Source organism: Cebus imitator, unplaced genomic scaffold (assembly GCF_001604975.1).
Source record: "Cebus imitator isolate Cc_AM_T3 unplaced genomic scaffold, Cebus_imitator-1.0 Scaffold129, whole genome shotgun sequence".
Lineage (NCBI taxonomy): Eukaryota > Metazoa > Chordata > Mammalia > Primates > Cebidae > Cebus > Cebus imitator.
In genome coordinates, this window is record NW_016107444.1 from 2,660,669 (window position 1) to 2,679,857 (window position 19,189).

At 52.1% G+C, this 19,189-nt stretch overlaps 2 protein-coding genes across 3 annotated transcripts in view; both read left to right on the forward strand.

The window, feature by feature from the left end:
- Nucleotides 1-3,609: 3,609 nt before the first annotated feature.
- Nucleotides 3,610-13,773, forward strand: LOC119473026 (vitamin D3 hydroxylase-associated protein-like). Of its 2 annotated transcripts, XM_037742830.1 has the most exons (6): nucleotides 3,610-3,824; nucleotides 12,000-12,113; nucleotides 12,349-12,493; nucleotides 12,572-12,576; nucleotides 12,830-12,962; nucleotides 13,573-13,773. In XM_037742830.1, the coding sequence occupies exons 1-3, from the start codon at nucleotides 3,681-3,683 to the stop codon at nucleotides 12,415-12,417; spliced, it is 327 nt and encodes a 108-aa protein (XP_037598758.1). In that variant the 5' UTR covers nucleotides 3,610-3,680; the 3' UTR covers nucleotides 12,418-12,493; nucleotides 12,572-12,576; nucleotides 12,830-12,962; nucleotides 13,573-13,773. The 2 variants fall into 2 exon arrangements, with proteins under 2 accessions (XP_037598758.1, XP_037598757.1); XM_037742829.1 differs by lacking the exons at nucleotides 12,349-12,493; nucleotides 12,572-12,576; nucleotides 12,830-12,962; nucleotides 13,573-13,773 and having other exon boundaries at nucleotides 12,000-12,322.
- LOC119473023 (fatty-acid amide hydrolase 1-like) overlaps nucleotides 12,469-19,189 on the forward strand; it is a 13,236-nt gene continuing 6,515 nt past the window's right edge. Inside the window, exons 1-8 of the mRNA XM_037742822.1 lie at nucleotides 12,469-12,493; nucleotides 12,860-12,998; nucleotides 13,573-13,803; nucleotides 15,069-15,109; nucleotides 15,749-15,873; nucleotides 17,466-17,591; nucleotides 18,370-18,467; nucleotides 18,783-18,882. Coding sequence (XP_037598750.1) covers nucleotides 12,469-12,493; nucleotides 12,860-12,998; nucleotides 13,573-13,803; nucleotides 15,069-15,109; nucleotides 15,749-15,873; nucleotides 17,466-17,591; nucleotides 18,370-18,467; nucleotides 18,783-18,882 — 885 coding nt within the window. The remainder of the gene's footprint in view (nucleotides 12,494-12,859; nucleotides 12,999-13,572; nucleotides 13,804-15,068; nucleotides 15,110-15,748; nucleotides 15,874-17,465; nucleotides 17,592-18,369; nucleotides 18,468-18,782; nucleotides 18,883-19,189) is intronic.

Consider the following 19,189-nt stretch of genomic DNA (forward strand, 5'->3'; position numbering starts at 1 on the left):
GGTTTCAGTATGTTGGCCAGGCTGGTCTTGAACTCCTGACTTCAAGTGATCTGCCCGCCTTAGCTTCCCAAAGTGCTGAGATTACAGGTGTGAGCCAGTGTGCCTGGCCCTATTATTCCATTCAATACATAAAGAAACTGAAGTTCAGAGGGGGTTGCTGATTTGTTGAAGGCTGATCGTTATGGGTTACGAGAAGACTTGAAACCCACATGCTCAACTCCAAATTTACTGTACCTTCCTCACTTGTACAATCATCACAAGAACATGCATTCAGCATTCCCTGGGCACCAGCCTCTGTGCTAGGTGACCACAACACTTTGAAGACAGAAGCAACCCCGTGTACTGTGCACCTCTGCTAGTATCTGTTTACAGGAGATGTCTGTCATGTCCCTGTCCACCCTCCCTTTTCTCTCCCTGTGGCTGTGATATTGGAGTTTCAGGACACAGCCAGAGCGCGTGCCATTTGGTCCTGTTAGGTGCCATTTTTAGGATTTATTTTTTTATTTTTCAAAGACAGGGTTTCACCACGTTGGCTAGGCTGGTCTTGAACTCCTGACCTCAGGTGATCCGCCCGCCTTGGCCTCCCAAACTGCTGAGATTACAGGCGTGAGCCACCACTCTTGGCCCATTTTTAGGATTATTTCAAGGGCTCTGGCTATTTCTGTTCTTCTTCCCAACTTGTTCTTATGCATCCACAAGTCTGAGCACTGGACCTCTGCCACTTCCTCCAAGTCATCCATAAACCTATTGATCAGAGGAGGACCAAGGAAAGGGCATGACCTGCACCCCTAAGAGACAAACACATAACCAAGTCATGAGCTTCCCAGTCAGATCTATCTTTACTTCACATTTCTCTGGCTGGGCTTGGCTGGGCCCTCCCAACTTTCCTACATATAGATTTGGGGTAGTGACCCTGGGCACCTCAGGAAGATGAAGCCACTTGGGGTCAGGGCTGTATATGCTCAGCTCCCAGCACAGTGCCTGGTACTCAGTGGGTACCCAGAGAAGGCTTGTTGGATGGAGCAATGGGTGACTTGTTATTAGGGAACCGATTTTGGCCCATTCGGATTACTTCTTCCTCTCACCTGCAAAAGGGAATTTTCGAGTCAGTCCTTTCACATTTATCTTATCTACTGCCATGATCTTGAGTAGTGCCCATGAGGACAAAAAACTCCCAGTCTGCATTCAACCTATAGCTTTCTCCTGGTCTGCAGGTCCTTATCTAGCCACTTCTCCCATCCTCTTAACTCTTCCAGCTCTCTCAGGCTGTGTTCAAAGAGCTTCTTTGTGCTTCTGCACCTGGTAGAAAGCAAGGACTGTGTCTTAATAAAATCCAACATCCGCCAGGCTGTAGAGTTGAACCCATTATCTCATTTGGAAAATGGGCATTATTATTTCCATTTTATACATAAGGAAACTGAAATTCAGAGAGAGTTGCTCTCTGAAGAACAATGGAGGGTTGCTCCCTCCCTTCATCCTCCCATCCATTCAATAAAAATGTTGAATTCTCCCCATAGTATGTTCAGGATAACCAATCAGAAATAGTCCCGGCCTGAATAGAGCTTCCATTTTTCCAGAAAACAGACATCAAATGTATAATTACCCAGAAACATTCCTTAGAAGTGCAATAAAGCAGAAGCCTGGGTATTATGAGAATAAACCACATGGGACCTGATCTGGCCTGAGATGTGTGTGCGTGTGTGTCAGGGAATGCTTCCTGGAGGAAGCAACATTGAAGCTGAAAACTGCATTAGCACCTGAGCCAAGGAATGAGTGTGTTTTAAGAAGGGAGAAGTTGACAACTTTAAGTCGTGCTGACTTACCTTCAAGGAGATCACTGGGATGAGATAGGCACGAGCCAGACTTTGTTGGGTGGAAGAGTGAGTGAAAGGTGGAGAAGTAAAGGCAGCCTGTGTAGAGAAATGGAAAAGCTCAGGAGGGGGACAAAAGACAGGGTGGTAGTTAGGGAAGGTGTAGATCTGAGGGAATTCTCCCTCATCCCCCAAGGTAGGAGAGACTTAAGCATGTTAAATGCTGGTAGGAAAGGGCCAGCAGCCACACACAGAGGGGGCAAGTCAAGGTAGGAATGGAGGACTCAACTGCCATCATTTCTTCACTGAAGAGAGATCACTGAGCACGCACCATGTGCCAGGTGTTTTGAAAAGGGCTGACAAGGCCTATGTTCCCCTCTGCCTCCCGGCTAATTTTTTTTTCTTTTTTTTGCATTTTCTGTAGAGATGGAGTCTTGCCATGTTGTCCAGGTTAGGCTCAAACTCCCGAGCTCAAGTGATCCACCCACCTTGGCCTCCCAAAGTGCTGGGATTACAGGCGTGAGTCACGATGCCTGGCCTCGTCTGTGCTTTTTTATGGAACTTATTTTCTAGAGACTGAGGCAGGAGATAACTGATCCGCAAGATAATTTCAGCTAATGATGGTGTATTGAAGACATAAAATGAGGTATGTGGTAATGGAAGGGCATAACCCAGGACAAGGTGAGGTCACAAGGCCTAGAGGACCATGGGGTGTGATGTGGATGATGAGTGGCCTGGGGGAGCTGAGGATAGGTGAGAGAGCTGGAGTTCATGAAGGTGGAGTGGAGGGTATGGAAGAAAATGGTCGGAAAAGAGGCAGGAGGGCAGAGGAGGACTGGTCTGGAGGCCCCATGGAGATGACAGAGTGTTACAGGGTGGGCAACTTCAGGGTCATCCGTTAGTCAATGGTTGACCTCGAATCTGTTCCTTTGGCCCCTTGGGTACTCAGACTCAACATTAACAACCACAAACTTGGTTCCTCTCCACCCTGACCTGCGGCTGCCCTGCCTTCCTGGTCTGGAGGGAGAGGCACCATTCTCCTGGGTACAGTGACTCGAAGCCTCAGTGGCCATTGAGGTGGAGACTGGACGGAGGCTCCTGAGGAGAGCATTATGGATCCCACATTAGGGCCCCTCGGCTCTACTTTCCAGTCTCCTCATGTCTTCTCTGTTCCTCCTCCGGGAAGCCGCCTCCCTCAGCCCTACAACTCCCCTCCACGAGCAGGGCGAGCCAATAGCTTGGGGAGGCTGGAACCCTGGATCAGAGTCCTGGCCTTGCTTTGGAGTCAAGAGGGGAAGCCCAGCCGGGCTGTCCGGTCTCACGCCCTGGCATCATCTCGCCTGAGGTGGACTGCTGATGAGCCCTGCCCACTCCTCCGGGTGGTCCTTTCTTCTCTGCCTGTCTCCCAGAACCTCCACTCTGGGCAAACATGGTCTGTTTGGTCCACCTCCATGTGTCTGTTTATGTGGAACAAAGGGGCTTCGGGAGAATCTTGAAGGCAACGGGAACCCCAGGAGCGACCCCATCCGTAACTCCTGAGGGTTGGAGTGGGGTGTCTGAGGGGTGGGATCTGAGAAGTAGGATGGGTGAGAGTAGGATGTGACAGAGGTGAGGTCAGCTGCCCAGCTGGAGGCTCGGGCGCCTCTTCCTCTGTGTGGCTGATAAATAGGGGTTTTGTTCCTAGGAAGTCCAGATGGGGTAAGAAACAGGAAGAAGGTTGCTCACTGCCATGCCCAGGTCTCCAGATGTGAGTGGGTGCCCTGGCAGCATTGCTGACAGATAAATGGGATGTGTTCCTGAGGAAAGAGCAGCTGCATCCACATAGGTCATGCAATACCTAGGGTGGTTTGGCTGTCTAACTCCTTGACGATGCTACTCCTGCTGACCCTGCTGGGGGTTGCCCTGCTCACCTGGCAGCATGCTCCAGCCCGGAACAAGATCCCCAGGGCCCAGAAGTGGAGGGAGGTAGCGCTGCAGAAGATGGAGGCCCTGGCCCGGCGGCTCCGGCAGCAGGTGACTTGACATGGGTCCCGGAGGTCCCCAGCTCCAGGGGGCCGTGGCCCTCAATCCCAACAGGAGGACTATACCTCAGGATGCCCCTCCTGACCATGGCCCCAGCCCCTGCAGACACAGGGAGCAGGTGGGCACTTCCCCGTCACTGGCTGTCCCCATGCCAGCTCTGTGTGTAGTTGTCAGCTTTCTTCCATCTCCGGCCTTTGAGACCCTGGAGGTTAGGGGCAGTGTGTTCTTCCTCTGTTCTCCCAGCTCTTGGCACATGGCTCAGTAACATGAGGAGTGCTCACTTGGGATATTTGTTGAAATAAAATGAACTGATGGAAGAAATTGGAGGAGGGAGGCCAGATCTCTCTCAGCCCCTTAGCACTCCAAAATCCCACCGAGACAGGAACCCTAGTCTAAATGTCCCCTCCCACCCCCCAATCCCGTCCAGCTCTGAAAACGCTTGCTGAGCCCTGAGAAGTGCAGAGCACAGGGGGCTGAGGACGGGGTCTCCCAGGAAGCTCCATATCTTAAAAGGCAGCTTTGGCAGCTCAGAATGGGGGTATTGCACTGGGATAGCCTCTGTGGCTGGCCAGGCTGGGACTGGCAGGTGAAGTGGCTGAGCCATAGGTGTATTAGCAAAGCCTGCCCCAGGTGGCAGAGAGAAGGGTGGAAAGGAGGGACATGGAGACAAACGTAGACTGAGCCTGGGATTTGCTGTGTGGCTTGGAGGATGTAACAACCCAGCTCTGGCCTTGGGCTCCCCAGCTGCCAGGAGGGATGGGCTCATGGTCTCTTGGGGTCCCCAGCTTTGGTTGATGATGGTGGACTCCGTCTGGGAGCCCAGGGGTGGGAGCTGGGGATAGTGCCTGAGGTGCTGTTCCCATGCTCTGGAGTTCCTGAGTGTCCTCTGCCGTCCCCTGGAGCATGATTGATGGCCCCAATGGGCAGCTTCTCTGTCTGAGCTGCTGCAGTTGCTGAGTATGTGTATTAATATTAATTGGGGCTAATTAGTTGGTTAAATCAATCTGCCCCCAGAGAGCAGCTGCCCCTCCCTGGCTGATGAGGAGAAGTCTGGGCTAATGGTTGCAGTGGTGAGCAGGCATGACGGAGGTGTCCTGTGTGCATGTGGAGGCCCCATCTGTGTGCGGTGGTGGGTGTAGCTTCCTTTGCTGCGGACGATGGCCTGCTTTTGTGTGCCTCCTGCTGGCATTTCATTGTGTCGTGGTGGGTGTGTGTCTGGTCTGGCTGTGTGGTTATGTGCCTGGCTCGGTGTGCATGTGTTGGGTTACTGGTTGGAGTGTGTACCTCTAACTACATGTGGCTGGTGTGGGTCTGAATGTCTGGTAGAGTGTTCATGGGTGGTTGTGTGTCTGATGTGCAGGGGCAGCTGGTTCGGCGTCTGTCTGAGCATCTAGTTGGTGAATGTGTGGATGCCTGGGCTGTTGGGCTGGGGACCTGGAGCGGGTAGATGTCTGGTTGGCGGGAGGAGAGGAAGAGGTTTGGGGTGAGGTCATTCATGGTGTCTCTAGCCTCCCATCGTGGCTTCAGGCTTCTTGGCTCTCAGCACCTTGCTCTCTCCCCAGCAGGCTATACTGGTCTGTCTGAGGCATCTTCCCAATCGTGTCACCCTCTCTCTGCCAGCAATATCCTCAAGACCTCAGGTGTCCACCTTTATGTCCCAGGGGAGGTGCAAGGCTGAGACCCAGGTCAAGCCCTCACAGGCAAACAAGTCCAATTCAGCCGAGTATAGTAAAATTTCCCAAGGGATTTCTCCAGGTCTTGCCCTGTGCTGAACTATGAATCTGATGCTTGATTCACGCTTGTGCTAAAAACATTCCCAACCTTGGTGGGACGTGGTGGAGGCAGAGCTGTGCAGGCTATGCCAGGTGACAGCTCAGTAGAATGTGGTGAGGCCGGATGCCCACAGAGCTGGGGACTTGGGAGGAGGGTGGCTGGTCCGTCTGGAGAGGGTCATGTGGGGAGGGCTGCCCAGAGAGGTGGTGTGTGAGCTGAACCTCACAGCACCTGTAGGAGTTTTCTGAAGGAAGAAATGAGAAAGGAAGTACCAGGGAGGGAGAAGCCCCAGATGAGGCAGTGTTTCTGTAGAACGTATAGAAAATAATATTCCTGGCCGGGCATGGTGGCTCACGCCTTTAATCCCAGCACTTTGGGAGGCCAAGGCAAGTGGATCACCTGAGGTCAGGAGTTAGAGACCAGCCTGGTCAACATAGTGAAACCCCATCTCTACTAAAAATACAAAAATTAGCCGGTGTGGTGGTGGGCACCTGTAGTCCCTACTACTCAGGAGGTTGAAACAGGAGCATTGCTTGAACTCGGGAGGCGGAGGTTGCAGTGAGCAGAGATTGCGCCATTGCATTCCAGCCTGGGTCATAGGGTGAGACTCCATTTCAAAAAACAAATAACTGTTTCAATAAATAAACAACAACAAAAAGAAGAAAATAATATTCCTGGACACATTGGGTAAACGGACCAGCTGCTCTTGGCCAGGAAGCTCTGCTCACCTCAGGCAGAGCTTAACCACCTTGAGAGTTGAGGGTTTTATGATACTAAATATTTAACCAACACATTGGAAACATCAATAATACATCAATTCACTAAAAACTTTAAATTACAGCAGGGCACAGTGGCTCACACCTGTAATCCAAGTACTTTGGGGGCCGAGGCAGGCGGATCATGAGGTCAAGAGTTCGAGACCAGCCTAACCAAAATGACGAAACCCCATCTCTACTAAAAATACAAAAATTAGCTGGGCGTGGTGGCAGATGCCTGTAATCTCAGCTACTCAGGAGGCTGAGGCAGGAGAGTTGCTTGAACCTAGGAGGCGGAGGTTGCAGTGAGCTGACATAGTGCCATTGCACTCCAGTCTGGGCAACAGAACAAGACTCCATCTCAAAAAAAAAAAAAAAAAAAAACCACACACACAAACTTGAAGTTACATATTTTTTGTTTTTCAAACTAGGCTGGAGACAGCACCCTAAGTACAGAGAAGGCTGGATGTCCACAGGGCTGTGGGATGGAGCAGGAGGGGATGGTTAGATCCACACTAAACTATACATTAAAATGACCAAAAAGTGATCAACTTGAGGCTTAATTTTTCATTCAATTATTCTAATAATTTCCAAATAATTTGTTGATTTTTAGAATTTGCTGTGAGGCTCTTTTGATGTGGCTATCATCTTTTGAAAGATGGCCCTGTCTTTCAAAGTGCTCCTGATAAATTGGAGTCATTAGATCACTTGCAGTCTGATTAAGGCGAGCCTTTCTCTTAATGATATTTTCCTTGGGTGGAGTCCTCTCTCAGCTTTTGCTGAATTAGTAGCAATTACGCTTACAGACTGCTGTCAACTAAGTCATAAACATTGTTATTAGAATGTCATGAACACTAATTAGAAGTTGTCTAGTATGATAGCTAAGAGTGTGGCCTCTGTTGCTGGGCTGGCTGTTTGAATCCTGACTCTGATACTTTTTATTTATTTATTTATTTAGAGATGGAGTCTTGCTCTTGTTGCCCAGGCTGGAGTGCAATGGTGCGATCTCGGCTCACTGCAACCTCCTCCTCCTGGGTTCAAGCAATTCTCCTGCCTCAGCCTCTCAAGTAGCTGGGACTACAGGCATGCGCCACCCCACCCAGCTAATTTTGTATTTTTAGTAGAGATGGGGTTTCTCCATGTTGGTTAGGCTGGTCTCAAACAACTCAGGTGATCTGCCTACTTCAGCCTCCCAAAGTTCTGGGATTACAGGTGTGAGCCACTGCGCCTGGCCTTTTACTTTACTGCTTTCCGACGAATGTATATCAATAGCTTTTGCAGTACTGTAAAGTCAAAAATGGTATGTTGAACCATGGTAAGTTGGCACTGTCTGTATGAGTGATAGTTCTCAGTTTAGGAACCAAGCTAATGTTGTTGTTCATGATGAGTGGGTATTCTGGGTGAGCGGAACATGTTCTATTAGATGGAAGTGACATTCTGTCCCCCCAGGTCACTGGAGGGCCTGCTGTGGTGTCAGCATCCTCCTGCAGAGGTCACATTAACCCCACCACCATCCCCCCCATGCCTGCTCTTCCTACCTCTCCCCAGCTCCCTGAGAGTCAAAGTCCCCAGAGGCTGCCATTCCCACAAGTGGGCATGCAAGGATGGACAGCTGCAGTGGAGGACTAGCCTCAGGTGCCCAGAGGGACACACTGGGTACTTGCCCATGGGGGTGCCACCAGGGGTGTCATCTCTCCAGGTAGAAATATAGAAATGGGGCTGTTGTGCAGCTGCCAACATCTCTGGGGTGCATCCATGGACCTGTGAGTGCAAGGAGGTCCCTGGCAGGGCCTGCCATGGCTTCTTAGGGTTAGAGGGTACAGGGCAAAGGATGAACCCAGTCTGGCCCTCCATAGTCCCTGTGCTTAGAGGGTCCCTGCTGGGCTGGGCATTAACTTTACTTGCTGGACTGTGTAGACAGGGTGAAGTCTTGGGGAGGGGCTAGGACAACTGGGGTGGTGGAGTGCCCAGTAGAGCAGCTTTTTGCCAAGTGACTCAGAAGTGTTTCAGTAGTCTAGCCACTGTCCTGGCTGTAGCGGTGCATCCTGGCCAAATGCTAGCCCTGTCCAAGGCATCTGTGTCTGGATCCTCCTGAGAGTCTCTGTGGCACACCAGCTGGGGAGCTCTGATCTGAGGCACAGCAGGGAGAGGGACTGGGCAGTGTGGCTGGAGCAGTGTGTATGGGAGAGGCCGAGAGAGACAGGCCCACCGGGCCCAAGCAGGGAAAGAGCCTGGTCTAGTGCCTGGACCCTCAAAAAGCTTCCCTTCCACAAGAAGCCCCAAGAGCTATGAGAAGATAGTGGTTAAGGTTTGGACGGCCTGGGTTTAAACCCAGGCTCCCTGTCCTCTGACCTTGGGCAAGAGAGTTAGTCTCTGCAGGTCTCAGTTGCTTTCACTGGGGAAATGGAAACAGTAATAACAGCCCTTAGCGAAGGGTTTTGTGAAGATTTAATAAAACAGTGCAGTAAAGGGCTTTACAGGGTTCCCAGCCCCACAGTGATACTCTGAGTACTTGGTCAATGGGAATTGCTTGCCTCAAAGCAGGAACCCACGTTACACGTTTCCAACGAAGGCTTTGCAAGTGGTGCTGGTGAGAATGGTGTTGCAATGCTATCCTGAGGGCAACTGGGACCTATTGTCAGATTGGGCCTTATAAGATTTTAAAAGGTTTGCCCAGGCTGCAGTGAAGAGGTTGAGCTGGAGGAGTGGAGGCCAAAGCAAGGAGGCCAGAGAGGAGGCTGATGAGCTAACAGAGAGACAGAGAGGTCCTTAGGCAGGCAGGAGGCCTGAGGGTCCGAGGTGGGAGATATGAAGGAGCAGAACCACCTGCAGGCAGTGCATGTGATCACTGGTGCTGGGCTGCCTGGGTCCAGCTCTGCCATTTACTGGCTGTGTATCCTTGGGCAAACAGGAGCTCTCTATGTCTCAGTGTCGTCTTCTGCTGTGAAACAAGAAAATGACGTGACCTACCTCTTAGGGTTGTTGCAAGGGGTAATATGAGTTATATATTTTAAATATGTAGAATATACTTTTTTTTTTTTTGAAACGGAGTTTTGCTCTTGTTGTCCAGGCTGGAGTGCAATGGCAAGATCTCGGCTCACTGAAACCTCTGATTCCCGCTTTCAAGTGATTCTCCTGCCTCAGCCTCCCAAGTAGCTGGGATTACAGGCATGCGCCACCACACCTGGCTAATTTTGTATTTTTAGTAGAGACAGGGTTTCTCCATGTTGGTCAGACTGGTCTCAAACGCCTGACCTCAGATGTTCTACCTGCCTCGGCCTCCTAAAGTGCTAAGATTACAAGCATGAGCCACCTTGCCTGGCCTATATTTAAAACTCATAATTTAAAATTTTCTTGGAGACAAGGTCTCACTTCTGTCATCTAGGCTGGAGTGCAGTGGTGCGATCATAGCTCACAGCAGCCTCAAACTCCTGGCCTTAAGAAATCCTCCCACCTCGGCCTCCCAAAACTCATTATAGGCAATGAGTTATTCTATGTAAGGTGCTTGGAATAGGGCCTGGCACATATTAAGTGTTATAACACATCCTACGTGTGATTATGTGTCAGCTAGTGTAACTATGATTAGAATCTGGATGTGAGGGAGGAGCTAGGATAATTCTGAGGTTTGTTGCTTGATGACATGCACGCCATGGATTGGGAATTTTAAGAAGAACAGATCTGGCTGAAAAAAGGTGAGTCCTGGGGAGTCTGTATGTATGTGGGTAGGTAAAGGAGTCTGAGTCCTAGCTGGAGAGAGACCTGGGTTAGAGAAACAGGTGGCCCGCATATGCTTGGGGTACACGTAGCTGCCGAGGTCACCCATGGAGAGTAGACAGGCAGGAAGAGAAAATGTCATGCCCTAAGGAACACCAACATTTCAGGAAACTGTGAAGAAGCCACCTGAGGGTGGGAGGAGGCCAGCAGAATCAGGGGCATAGAGAGCTTCTGGAGGGAGAGTGTCCGACGTTGCTGAGGAGAGTGAGATGAAGACTAACTTGAATCTATAAGATTTAGTAACCGAGAAGTCTTGGTGCCCTTGGTGAGAAGAGGCCCAGTGCTGAGGGGAGGGTGGATGCCAGGCTGGGTGCTTTGAGGAATGAAGGAAGAGAGACTGACTGACTGGTTGTGGTGGCTCACACCTGTAATCCCAGCACTTTGGGAGGCTGAGGCGGGCGGATCACAAGGTCAACAGATTGAGACCATCCTGGCCAACATGGTGAAACTCCGTCTCTATTAAAAATACAAAAATTAGCTGGGCGTCGTGGTGTGCATCTGTAGTCCCAGCTACTAGGGAGGCTGAGGCAGGAGAATCGCTTGAACCCGGGAGGTGGAGGTTGCAGTAAGCCGAGATTGTGCCACTACACTCCAGCCTGGTGACAGAGCGAGACTCCATCTCAAAAAAAAAAAAAGAGGGCCGGGCGCGGTGGCTCATGCCTGTAATCCCAGCACTTTGGGAGGCCGAGGCGGGTGGATCACGAGGTCAAGAGATCGAGACCATCCTGGTCAACATTGTGAAACCCCGTCTCTATTAAAAATACAAAAAATCAGCTGGGCATGGTGGCGTGTGCCTGTAATCCCAGCTACTCAAGAGGCTGAGGCAGGAGAATTGCCTGAACCCAGGAGGCGGAGGTTGTGGTGAGCCGAGATCGCGCCATTGCACTCCAGCCTGGGTAACAAGAGCAAAACTCCGTCTCAAAAAAAAAAAAAAAAAAAAAAAAAAAAGAGAGACTGAAGCCAGGGGATCCCTACCCTCCCAAGGAAATTTCTTTGTCTCCACCATCCCCCTGTCGAAGACCAAGAAAAGGCCACTATGACGTCTTCCTGCCCAACCCATACTTCAGCTTGGAGGCATCAGGGTTCAACCAGAGCTGAGGAGGGCAAGAGGAAGAGAACTTTGCCTTCTCGAATGCCTGCTGTGTGCTAGACCCTTGTCATGTCACACTTGCCAGGACAGCAGTTCTGAGGAGCTGGTATCAGGCCTCCCTCATGCCCTGAAGGACCAGGCTCAGAGCAGCTGAGGGGCTTGTCTGTCTGTGGTCCCCCAGCATGGCTGACTCAGGATTCACTCCTAGTCCTTCCCTCTCTGAGGAGACCTAGGCCATGGGAGGGGCAGAGCCCCCCTCCAGTTACCCAGCTGACCAAGGGTGCTGCCAAGATGGTGCCAACTCTCTTGCCATCCATGCTGGACTCTTGCCTCCCTAAGGTCAGCTCAGTAGGGGGAAGACTGGGTAGGGAGGAGACGGGGATGCCTGGGATGCCCGCTGAAGGCAGGCTGTCCAGGGCTGAACTTCACTTCCGTAGCCCCCAGTCTCATGATGTCATGTGTGGAGTCACCCCCACTCCAGTTGTGACCCTGCTGACAGGCAACATGAACGGGCAGGCCATTCTCCATGCCAGGCCCTGGGCTGGACACTGGGGACAGAGGCAGAGGAGAACACCCTTGGAGGGTTTTCATGACCACCTGGAGTCACAGCGGATGCTTTTAGTGCTAAGCATGAGGGCGGGAACATGTACCAAGAAACAAGATCATGTGTGCAGCTGTGTGTGTAGGGGCATACGGGGTGTGATGGGGAGTGTGTGGGAGTGGGCCTCAGCAGGTCTGTCTTTGAGATCTGCCTACTCCATCTTATCTCTGCAGGAGCCGGACCTAGACCCCGAGCCAATCCTGGAGCTGCCCCTGGCAGAGCTGGCCCAGAGGCTTCGGACTGAAGAGCTGAGTCTGGAGAGCATCCTCTGCAGCTACTTAGAGCAGGTGGTGGCCAGGGTACAGTGTCCAAGCTGGGGGCTCTGGGCTGGAGTGGGGGATGTCACCTGCCATGGTTCTACTCAGAGGAGCTGAGGGGCAGGGCTAACTCTGTGGTGCTGTCACTGACTTGGGAGGTGGCACAGTCACCTCAGGGTGGTAGGAGGGGCCAGGGCAGCCGAGTGCCCTGCTTTGGCCCTGGCCTCACCTGGGGCTGTTTCCTGGTGTCTTCCCTGTTGCTCAGGCACTGAAGGTGCACCAGGAGGTGAACTGCCTGATGGATTTCCTGGGGGAATGTGAGGAGCAACTGTAGGCGTTGAAGAAGCTTAGGAAGAGTGAGAGAGGCCTTCTTTATGGGGTCCCCATGAGCCTCAAGGACACCTATGACTGTATGTTGAGCCTGGGTGCACATGAGTGTGTATATGCACGTTTGTGCCACCAAGCCTGGAGACATGTGACACTGGCAGGCTCGGTGTGTGACCCTGGACAAGGGATGTAAAACCGCACAGCTACAAAGTGGCAAACTGAGGTTTGAACCCAGGAGTCTGGCTCTAAACCCCAAAATCTCAGCCACCACATTCTTCTGCCATCCGTGAAGTGCCACACTTGTGTCTCCAAGGGTGTGAGAGTGTGTATGAGTCAGGGGTGGGATGAGGTTGAAAATTAGCCAGCTGGGTGGTTCCACCCTGACCCCCACGGCTAGAGGTAACGTTTTTCCTCTGCAGGGCCATGACTCTACGTGCGGCCTGGCCCAGTTCCTGGAGAAGCCTGCGACCAAGGACAGGGTCATTGTGAAAGTGCTCAAGGCCCAAGGGCCATCTCCTTTGCTAAGACCAACATCCCACAGACGCTGATCAGGTCTCTGAAGCGGGCTGGCTGGGGTCTGGGGCTGGGGTGAGCCCAGGGCTGAAACAGCTCTTTAAAGTTCCGATTCAGGGCAGAGGGTGCAGACTCCAAAGACCAGGGTTCTTGGGCAGGCCCTGTCTGTCCTTTGGGTTTCTTGATCTTAGAACATGTGGGTGGACTCCACAGTCCATAAGGACCCTTCGGGCTCCAAGGTTCTGTGAAGCTACATTCTGTTTCTCTCCCAGTTTCTCTCTCGAATTGTGCTATTTCTACCCAGTCTTCTCTCTTTGATTGTTCTCCCCGTCGCTTCTTCTCTCTCTTCCCCACTCAGTCGGTAGTGCATCTATGTTTTGTGAGGAACCTGTTCTCAGTTCTGATGGCAGAGCTGTGGGCTCTTTGTTTCTGATATTAGGAGTCATGATAGTGTCTGATCTTGATCTTTCTTGCAGCAGCAGCCCCTCCCCCCAGCTAGAAGGGAGACCAGGAGGCCTCAGCCTTAGGGAGGAGCTCATGGAGCAAAGAAGCCCTGGGGTTAACCCTGGAGGGTCGTCGGTCCCCATATGGGGAGGGCTCTGCCCAGTAAGACTTTCACCCTCAGCTCCTTTTCTTATGCTTCCCTTAGCTTCGAATGCAGCAACCCCACCTATGGCCAGACCTTGAACCCACTGAACTTAAAGAAGACAAGTGGTGGCTCCTCAGCGGGTGAGGCAGTTCTGCTGGCAGAAAGTGGGTCCATCCTAGGCATGGGTACTGACACAGGCGGCAGCATCCGCATACCAGCCAGCTTCTGTGGTGTCCACGGCCTCCGCACCACGGGCTCCCGCCTCAGGCACTCATTGATGGTGGTGGTGGGGTGGGCTCAGCCCAGCCTAGAGGAACTAGGGGCTGGGGAAGTAGAGGGGTCTGCTCCTCCCGTCAACTCTCATCTACCCAGCTTTGTACTAGGGGAAGTGGGTAGGAGGCCTTCAAATAATTCCTGCAATAGCCATGCTAAACATACCATGTTTTGTCCAGGTGGCAGTAGAATAAACTTTCCACTCGTGAATTCATCAGTTCATTAATTCAATAATCTATACAGCTATCCATCCACATACCCCTTCTCTTACTCATCGATCTGTCCATTTATCCATCTACCCGTCCTTCATCTATTCAACCACCTACATGGTCATCATCTCAATCTATATTCATCAATTTCATCCGCTATTTGTTTAACAGATTTCCATGGAGTATTTACTGTGTCAAACATACAGCTCCTTGGGTACCAGCTACTTGGGTTACTCCAGCGGACAAAATAGACAAGTATCTCAGCCCTTGAAAAACTTACACACACCTCTCCTTCCAACCATTTATTTATCCATCCATCTTTCCATCCATCCATTTGGGTATCCATCTGTCTATCCACATTTGTATCTCTCCATCCATCCATCCATCCATCCACCCGCCCACCCATCCACCATCCAATCATCCATCCGTCCAACCATCCATATGTTCTCATGTATGCATGCATGCATCCATCCATCCATCCCTCAACCACACTCTGTGTACCCACACCATGGCCCCTACTGGCGACACAGACCACTCTTGGACCCAGCCCCTGCCCCTGCTGTGCTCTTACACACGCAAATGACTTAGTCAGAAGTGATCAGGGCTCTAAGAGAGGGTGAAAACTTGTGAGAATGCATAAGAGAAAGCTGACATTTTCTTCAACAGAGATTTATTAAAAGCTTATACTCTTGACTTTCAGAGGCAGGGCAAGGGAAGGGAGGGATTCCTGGAGGAGGCAGCATTTAAGCTTGGTTTTGAGGGCCGGACATGCAGAGATGATGTGGCATCTAGAAGGCTGTAAGACTGTTGTTTGTAAGCGGCTGACTTTGCTTACAGCGATATGCACATGTGGAAGGGCTAGAGGGGGAAGCCATGGAGAGTTAGAGCCGTGAAAGGCAGTTGAAGAGATCAGACTTGATGCTGTGGGCAGTAGAGAGTCACAGAAGGTTGAAGCAGCTCCTATTTTTGTGGGCTGGGCCTGGGGGAGCACATTGCTTGAGTGCTCAAGCCTCCTGGCACCCAGGCCCCTCCCTTCACATGCCGAGCTGGGCTCTGGGTGGGGGTGTTTTGCAGCTACACTGGAGTTGCCTCTGCCATCAAGGGGAAGAAATCGGGTAAGTCCCTGTCTGTGCCTGTGGCCACACCCATTTAAAGACAAATCTGCCATTCTTTGAATCTGCCAAGGACACTTCGCTCAACCCATATCTCCAGACAGATCCCACAGATGACTGGGAGAGGAGACTGCATGGTTCCCACCTGGCCTCCCCTTGTCAAGTGACTCTTGCCCCTCTGAGAAGGGTTTCCGACCTGCTACCTAGCTTTAATCTCTTCCTTCATCCTGACCATGATCCTGGGACCCACCCTCTGAGGCGAGGCAGTTGGGATCCCCAGAGCAGAACAAATGAGAGGTGCTGGCTGGGCACGGTGGCTCATGCCTGTAATCCCAGCACTTTGGAAAGCTGAGGTCAGGAGTTTGAGACCAGCCTGGCCAACATGGTGAAACCCTGTCTCCACTAAAAACACAAAAATTAGCCAGGCGTGGTGGTGGACACCTGTAATCCTAGCTACTCAGGAGGCTGAGGCAGGAGAATAGCTTGAACCTCGGAGGCAGTGGTTGCAGCGAGCCAAAATCATGCCACTGCACTCCAGCCTGGGCGACAGAGAGAGACTTTGTCCCAAAAAACAAAAACAAACAAACAACAAGAACAAAAAATCTGAGAGGTGCCTGCCTCTCTCCCCTCCTCTCTGTGCAGTGAGCACGGTAGCTGGCCCCATGGCCCGGGATGTGGAAAGCCTGGCGCTGTGCCTGCGAGCCCTGCTGAGTGAAGACATGCACCGACTGGACCCCACTGTGCCCCGGATGCCCTTTAGGGAGGAGGTAAGCCAGGTGGGAGAGCAGACCTGGGGGGCTCCTTGACCCCCACCATCATTCCTTCTTGACCTGTCTGCCATCTTACCTTCCCAGGTGAAGACCCCCTTTCCCACTCTAGGCTGCAGTGAGTGACAAGCCCACATGTTTAGTCCAGTTTGTTTCCTGTCCCTGCTGGACACCAGCTGCTTTGGCCTCTTGGCTACCTGGAGCTATAGCTGTAATTGCCCCCAAAGAGGGCCTCCAGTGTCATATACCCAACCCATGCCAGCAGAATACTCAGCAACTGTGGTTCAGAGAGTGTGGCATCCAGTTAAGCTGGGCTTTTAACCCTCTAGGTAGCCTGGCCAAGTCACATCTCTTTTCTCGGCCTTAGCCTCCCCATCAGTACAATAAAGAGGTTAGGCTTAAAGGCCGGGCGTGGAGGTTCACACCTATAATCCCAGCACTTTGGGAGGCCAAGGCGGTTGGATCATGAAGTCAGGAGTTCGAAACCAGCCTGACCAATATGGTGAAACCCGTCTCTACTAAAAATACAAAAATTAGCTGGGCATGGTGGTGTGCGCCTGTAATCCCAGGTACTCAGGAGGCTGAGGCAGGAGAATTGCTTGAGCCTGCGAAGCAGAGGTTGCAGTGAGCCAAGATCATGCCATTGCACTCCAGGCTGGGTGACAGAGTGAGACTTCACCTCAAAAAAAAAAAAAAAGAAGTTAGGCTGGAAGATCATCCCACACCCTTCTGTCTACAGCAGCCTTCATTTATTCATCCCTAACACTCTATAGAATGAGCAGGGCTCCTCCTGTTTACAGCTGGGGAGACTGAGGAGAAGCGAAATGACTTGCCTGTGATCATGTAGTTAGTAACTGGCAGAGTTGAGTTTTGAACCCAGTCCTATCTGACTGCAGAACCCTCTCCGTAGGGCAGTCTCTATCTACCTCCCGGCAGTGTCTGTTCCTCTGATTCCCTTCACCCCTCCTAGCATTATCAACCTGAGATCATTGCATATCATCCATGATTTGCTCCTACAAACATGCAATGTGTGACAGGTAAGGGGCAGCCACCTTTTTGGTAGCACCCCACTTCCCAGGACTGGGGGCCCTCCACCGCAGACCCTGGTCTGGGTATTTGCCCCTATTGATCTCCATCCTCATCTTCTCCTAACATCTCTCTAGCTTAAAGGTGTTCATGTCTGTGCCTGACTTACTCACTGCCCACCTGCTCAACTCCAACCATCCATTCATCCACTCACCCACATACGCATTCAAGCCTCTGCCCACCCAACTACCCACTATCTCATCCATCCACCCGCCCACCCAGGAGTCTGTCTACCATCTATCTACTATCCATCACATCTAACCACATCACCCATCTCCTCATCCATTTCTCCTTCTTCCAGGGGCTTCCCCAGAGCACCTAGGGCCTGCAGAGTGTATAGGGAGGCTGCCAGGAGGTCTTGGGGTGTCCATGTGGATTCCTCCCTTGGTGAGGACAGCTGTGGACCAAGGTCCTTCCCTAAAAGTCTGGTTCCTGGAGAGAGTGGGGTCACCTTGTCCCCAGCCCAATCTCTCCTCCGAGCTCCACCCAGCCCCTTGTGCCTTCAGGTTTACACCAGTAACCAGCCCCTTCGAATAGGCTACTATGAATCAGATGGTTACACGCAGCCTTCGCCTAGCATGGCCAGGGCTGTGCAGCTCACCTGCTGGCTACTCCAGGATGCAGGACACCAGGTAGGCTCACCTGGCCCTGGGCGGAGAGAGGCCGGACCAGTGTGAGGATGCTGGACAGGCCATCCTTGGAGACAAAGGTGGTTACGTCTGTGTCTGAGTTTGAGCTGCTGAGATAATTGTGTTCCCCCTAAGCTTTCTGGAGAAGACTGATGGGGTAGAGGTGGGGATAGGGTGAGCCCTTCCCTATAAGGGGGCATCAAGTTTTTGTGCCTTCCTCCCTCCGTGATGGAGATTCAGAGACTCACTCCTACAATTCCTTTAGCTTGGGTCTCTGTTGCCTCCATCAAGTGGCCGTCAGGAGCTTTCTGTCATCAAAATCCCCACTCCCAGCCTACCCCCAGCCTTACCCCCACCTCCCCTGTCCCCAGGGGCTTGTTCTGGCCTCAATTTCCCTTTGAGATTCTATGATGTGATCTTGATCTTGGGCTAGACTTCTAATCTCCCTGGGCTTGTTTTCTATTCAATGGGATGGCTGTGAAGATCAAATGCGGTTCCATAGACAAAGCACTTGTCCTGCTGGCTGGATCCCAGTGAAGCATGCAGGAAATGCGGGCTGCTCTAGTTCTGTTCTGTTGCATCTGTGTGTGAGGGTGAGGGAGGAGGTGTGGCAGGAGAGCAACCAGTGACACAAACCTTCCATGCCATGCTGAGGCGCTGAGGTGGATGGAGATGAATGGGGTGATGTGGCGTCCCTCTTGAAATCTTGGGGGATGCAGAGACAGAGAATCAGGCAGGGTTGGGGGTGCTCCGGACCCTGACTCTGCCTCTGCCTCACCAGGTCATCCCCTTCTCTGTTCCCCGGACAGCGTATGCCATCAAACACTTGCTCGTAGGGGGGCTGTTTGCTGATGGAGGGGCCACTTTTCTGGAGAAACTGTACGTTATCTGCTGGGACTCCGGTGTGGGGCATGGTGGAAACAGGGTAGGGGAGCGGGGCTGAAAGGCCACCTGAGTCCCAGGAGGGAACCTGGGGCCCTGAGCAGGGATGCCTCTGGCTAATCGTGTGACCTTATGCCGCAAGTCCCCCACGGGGCCTGTCTTTAGGATGCCCCTGTTCCAGGCGTGGTGCTGAGAGCAGAAGTACATCTTTGGGATTGGCCTCCCTCTTGTCTCTGGAGTGGGAGTTGGGTGGCAGAGGGGCAGGCCATTGGCTATAGGCTGTGACTGACCCATCTGCGACTGGTTCCTCAGAGAGGGGGACATTGTGGATCCCACCATCAAGGGCCTAGTCAAACTGCTCCGCCTGCCAGACCCCATCAAGGGTTTCTTGTCTTGGATCCTGAAGTACATAGTAAGTGCGGGCCCTGGTCAGAGAGAACTTTGGAAGGGCAGGAAGCACAGGGAGGAGGACGGGCTCAGAAAGCAGAGGCCCATAGAAGGAGTAGAAGTGGGGTCAGAGAGGAGGATGAGGCCCAGAGAATGGTGGTACCTCAGAGAACGGTTCAAAACCGGGAAGAAGAATGAAGGGCTGCATGCGTGGTGGCTTATGTCTGTAATCCCAGCACTTTCGGAGGCCAAGGTAGGAAGATCGCTTTAGCCCAGGAGTTTGAGACTAGCCTAAGGAACGTAGTGACACTCCATTCTTTAAAAATAATGCC

Coding starts and splice junctions, on each gene's coding strand:
- LOC119473026 (XM_037742829.1), top strand. CDS start 3,681: ATGCTACTCCTGCTGACCCTGCTGGGGGTTGCCCTGCTCACCTGGCAG. Junction 3,825..11,999: donor CCCGGCGGCTCCGGCAGCAG/GTGACTTGACAT, acceptor TTATCTCTGCAG/GAGCCGGACCTAGACCCCGA.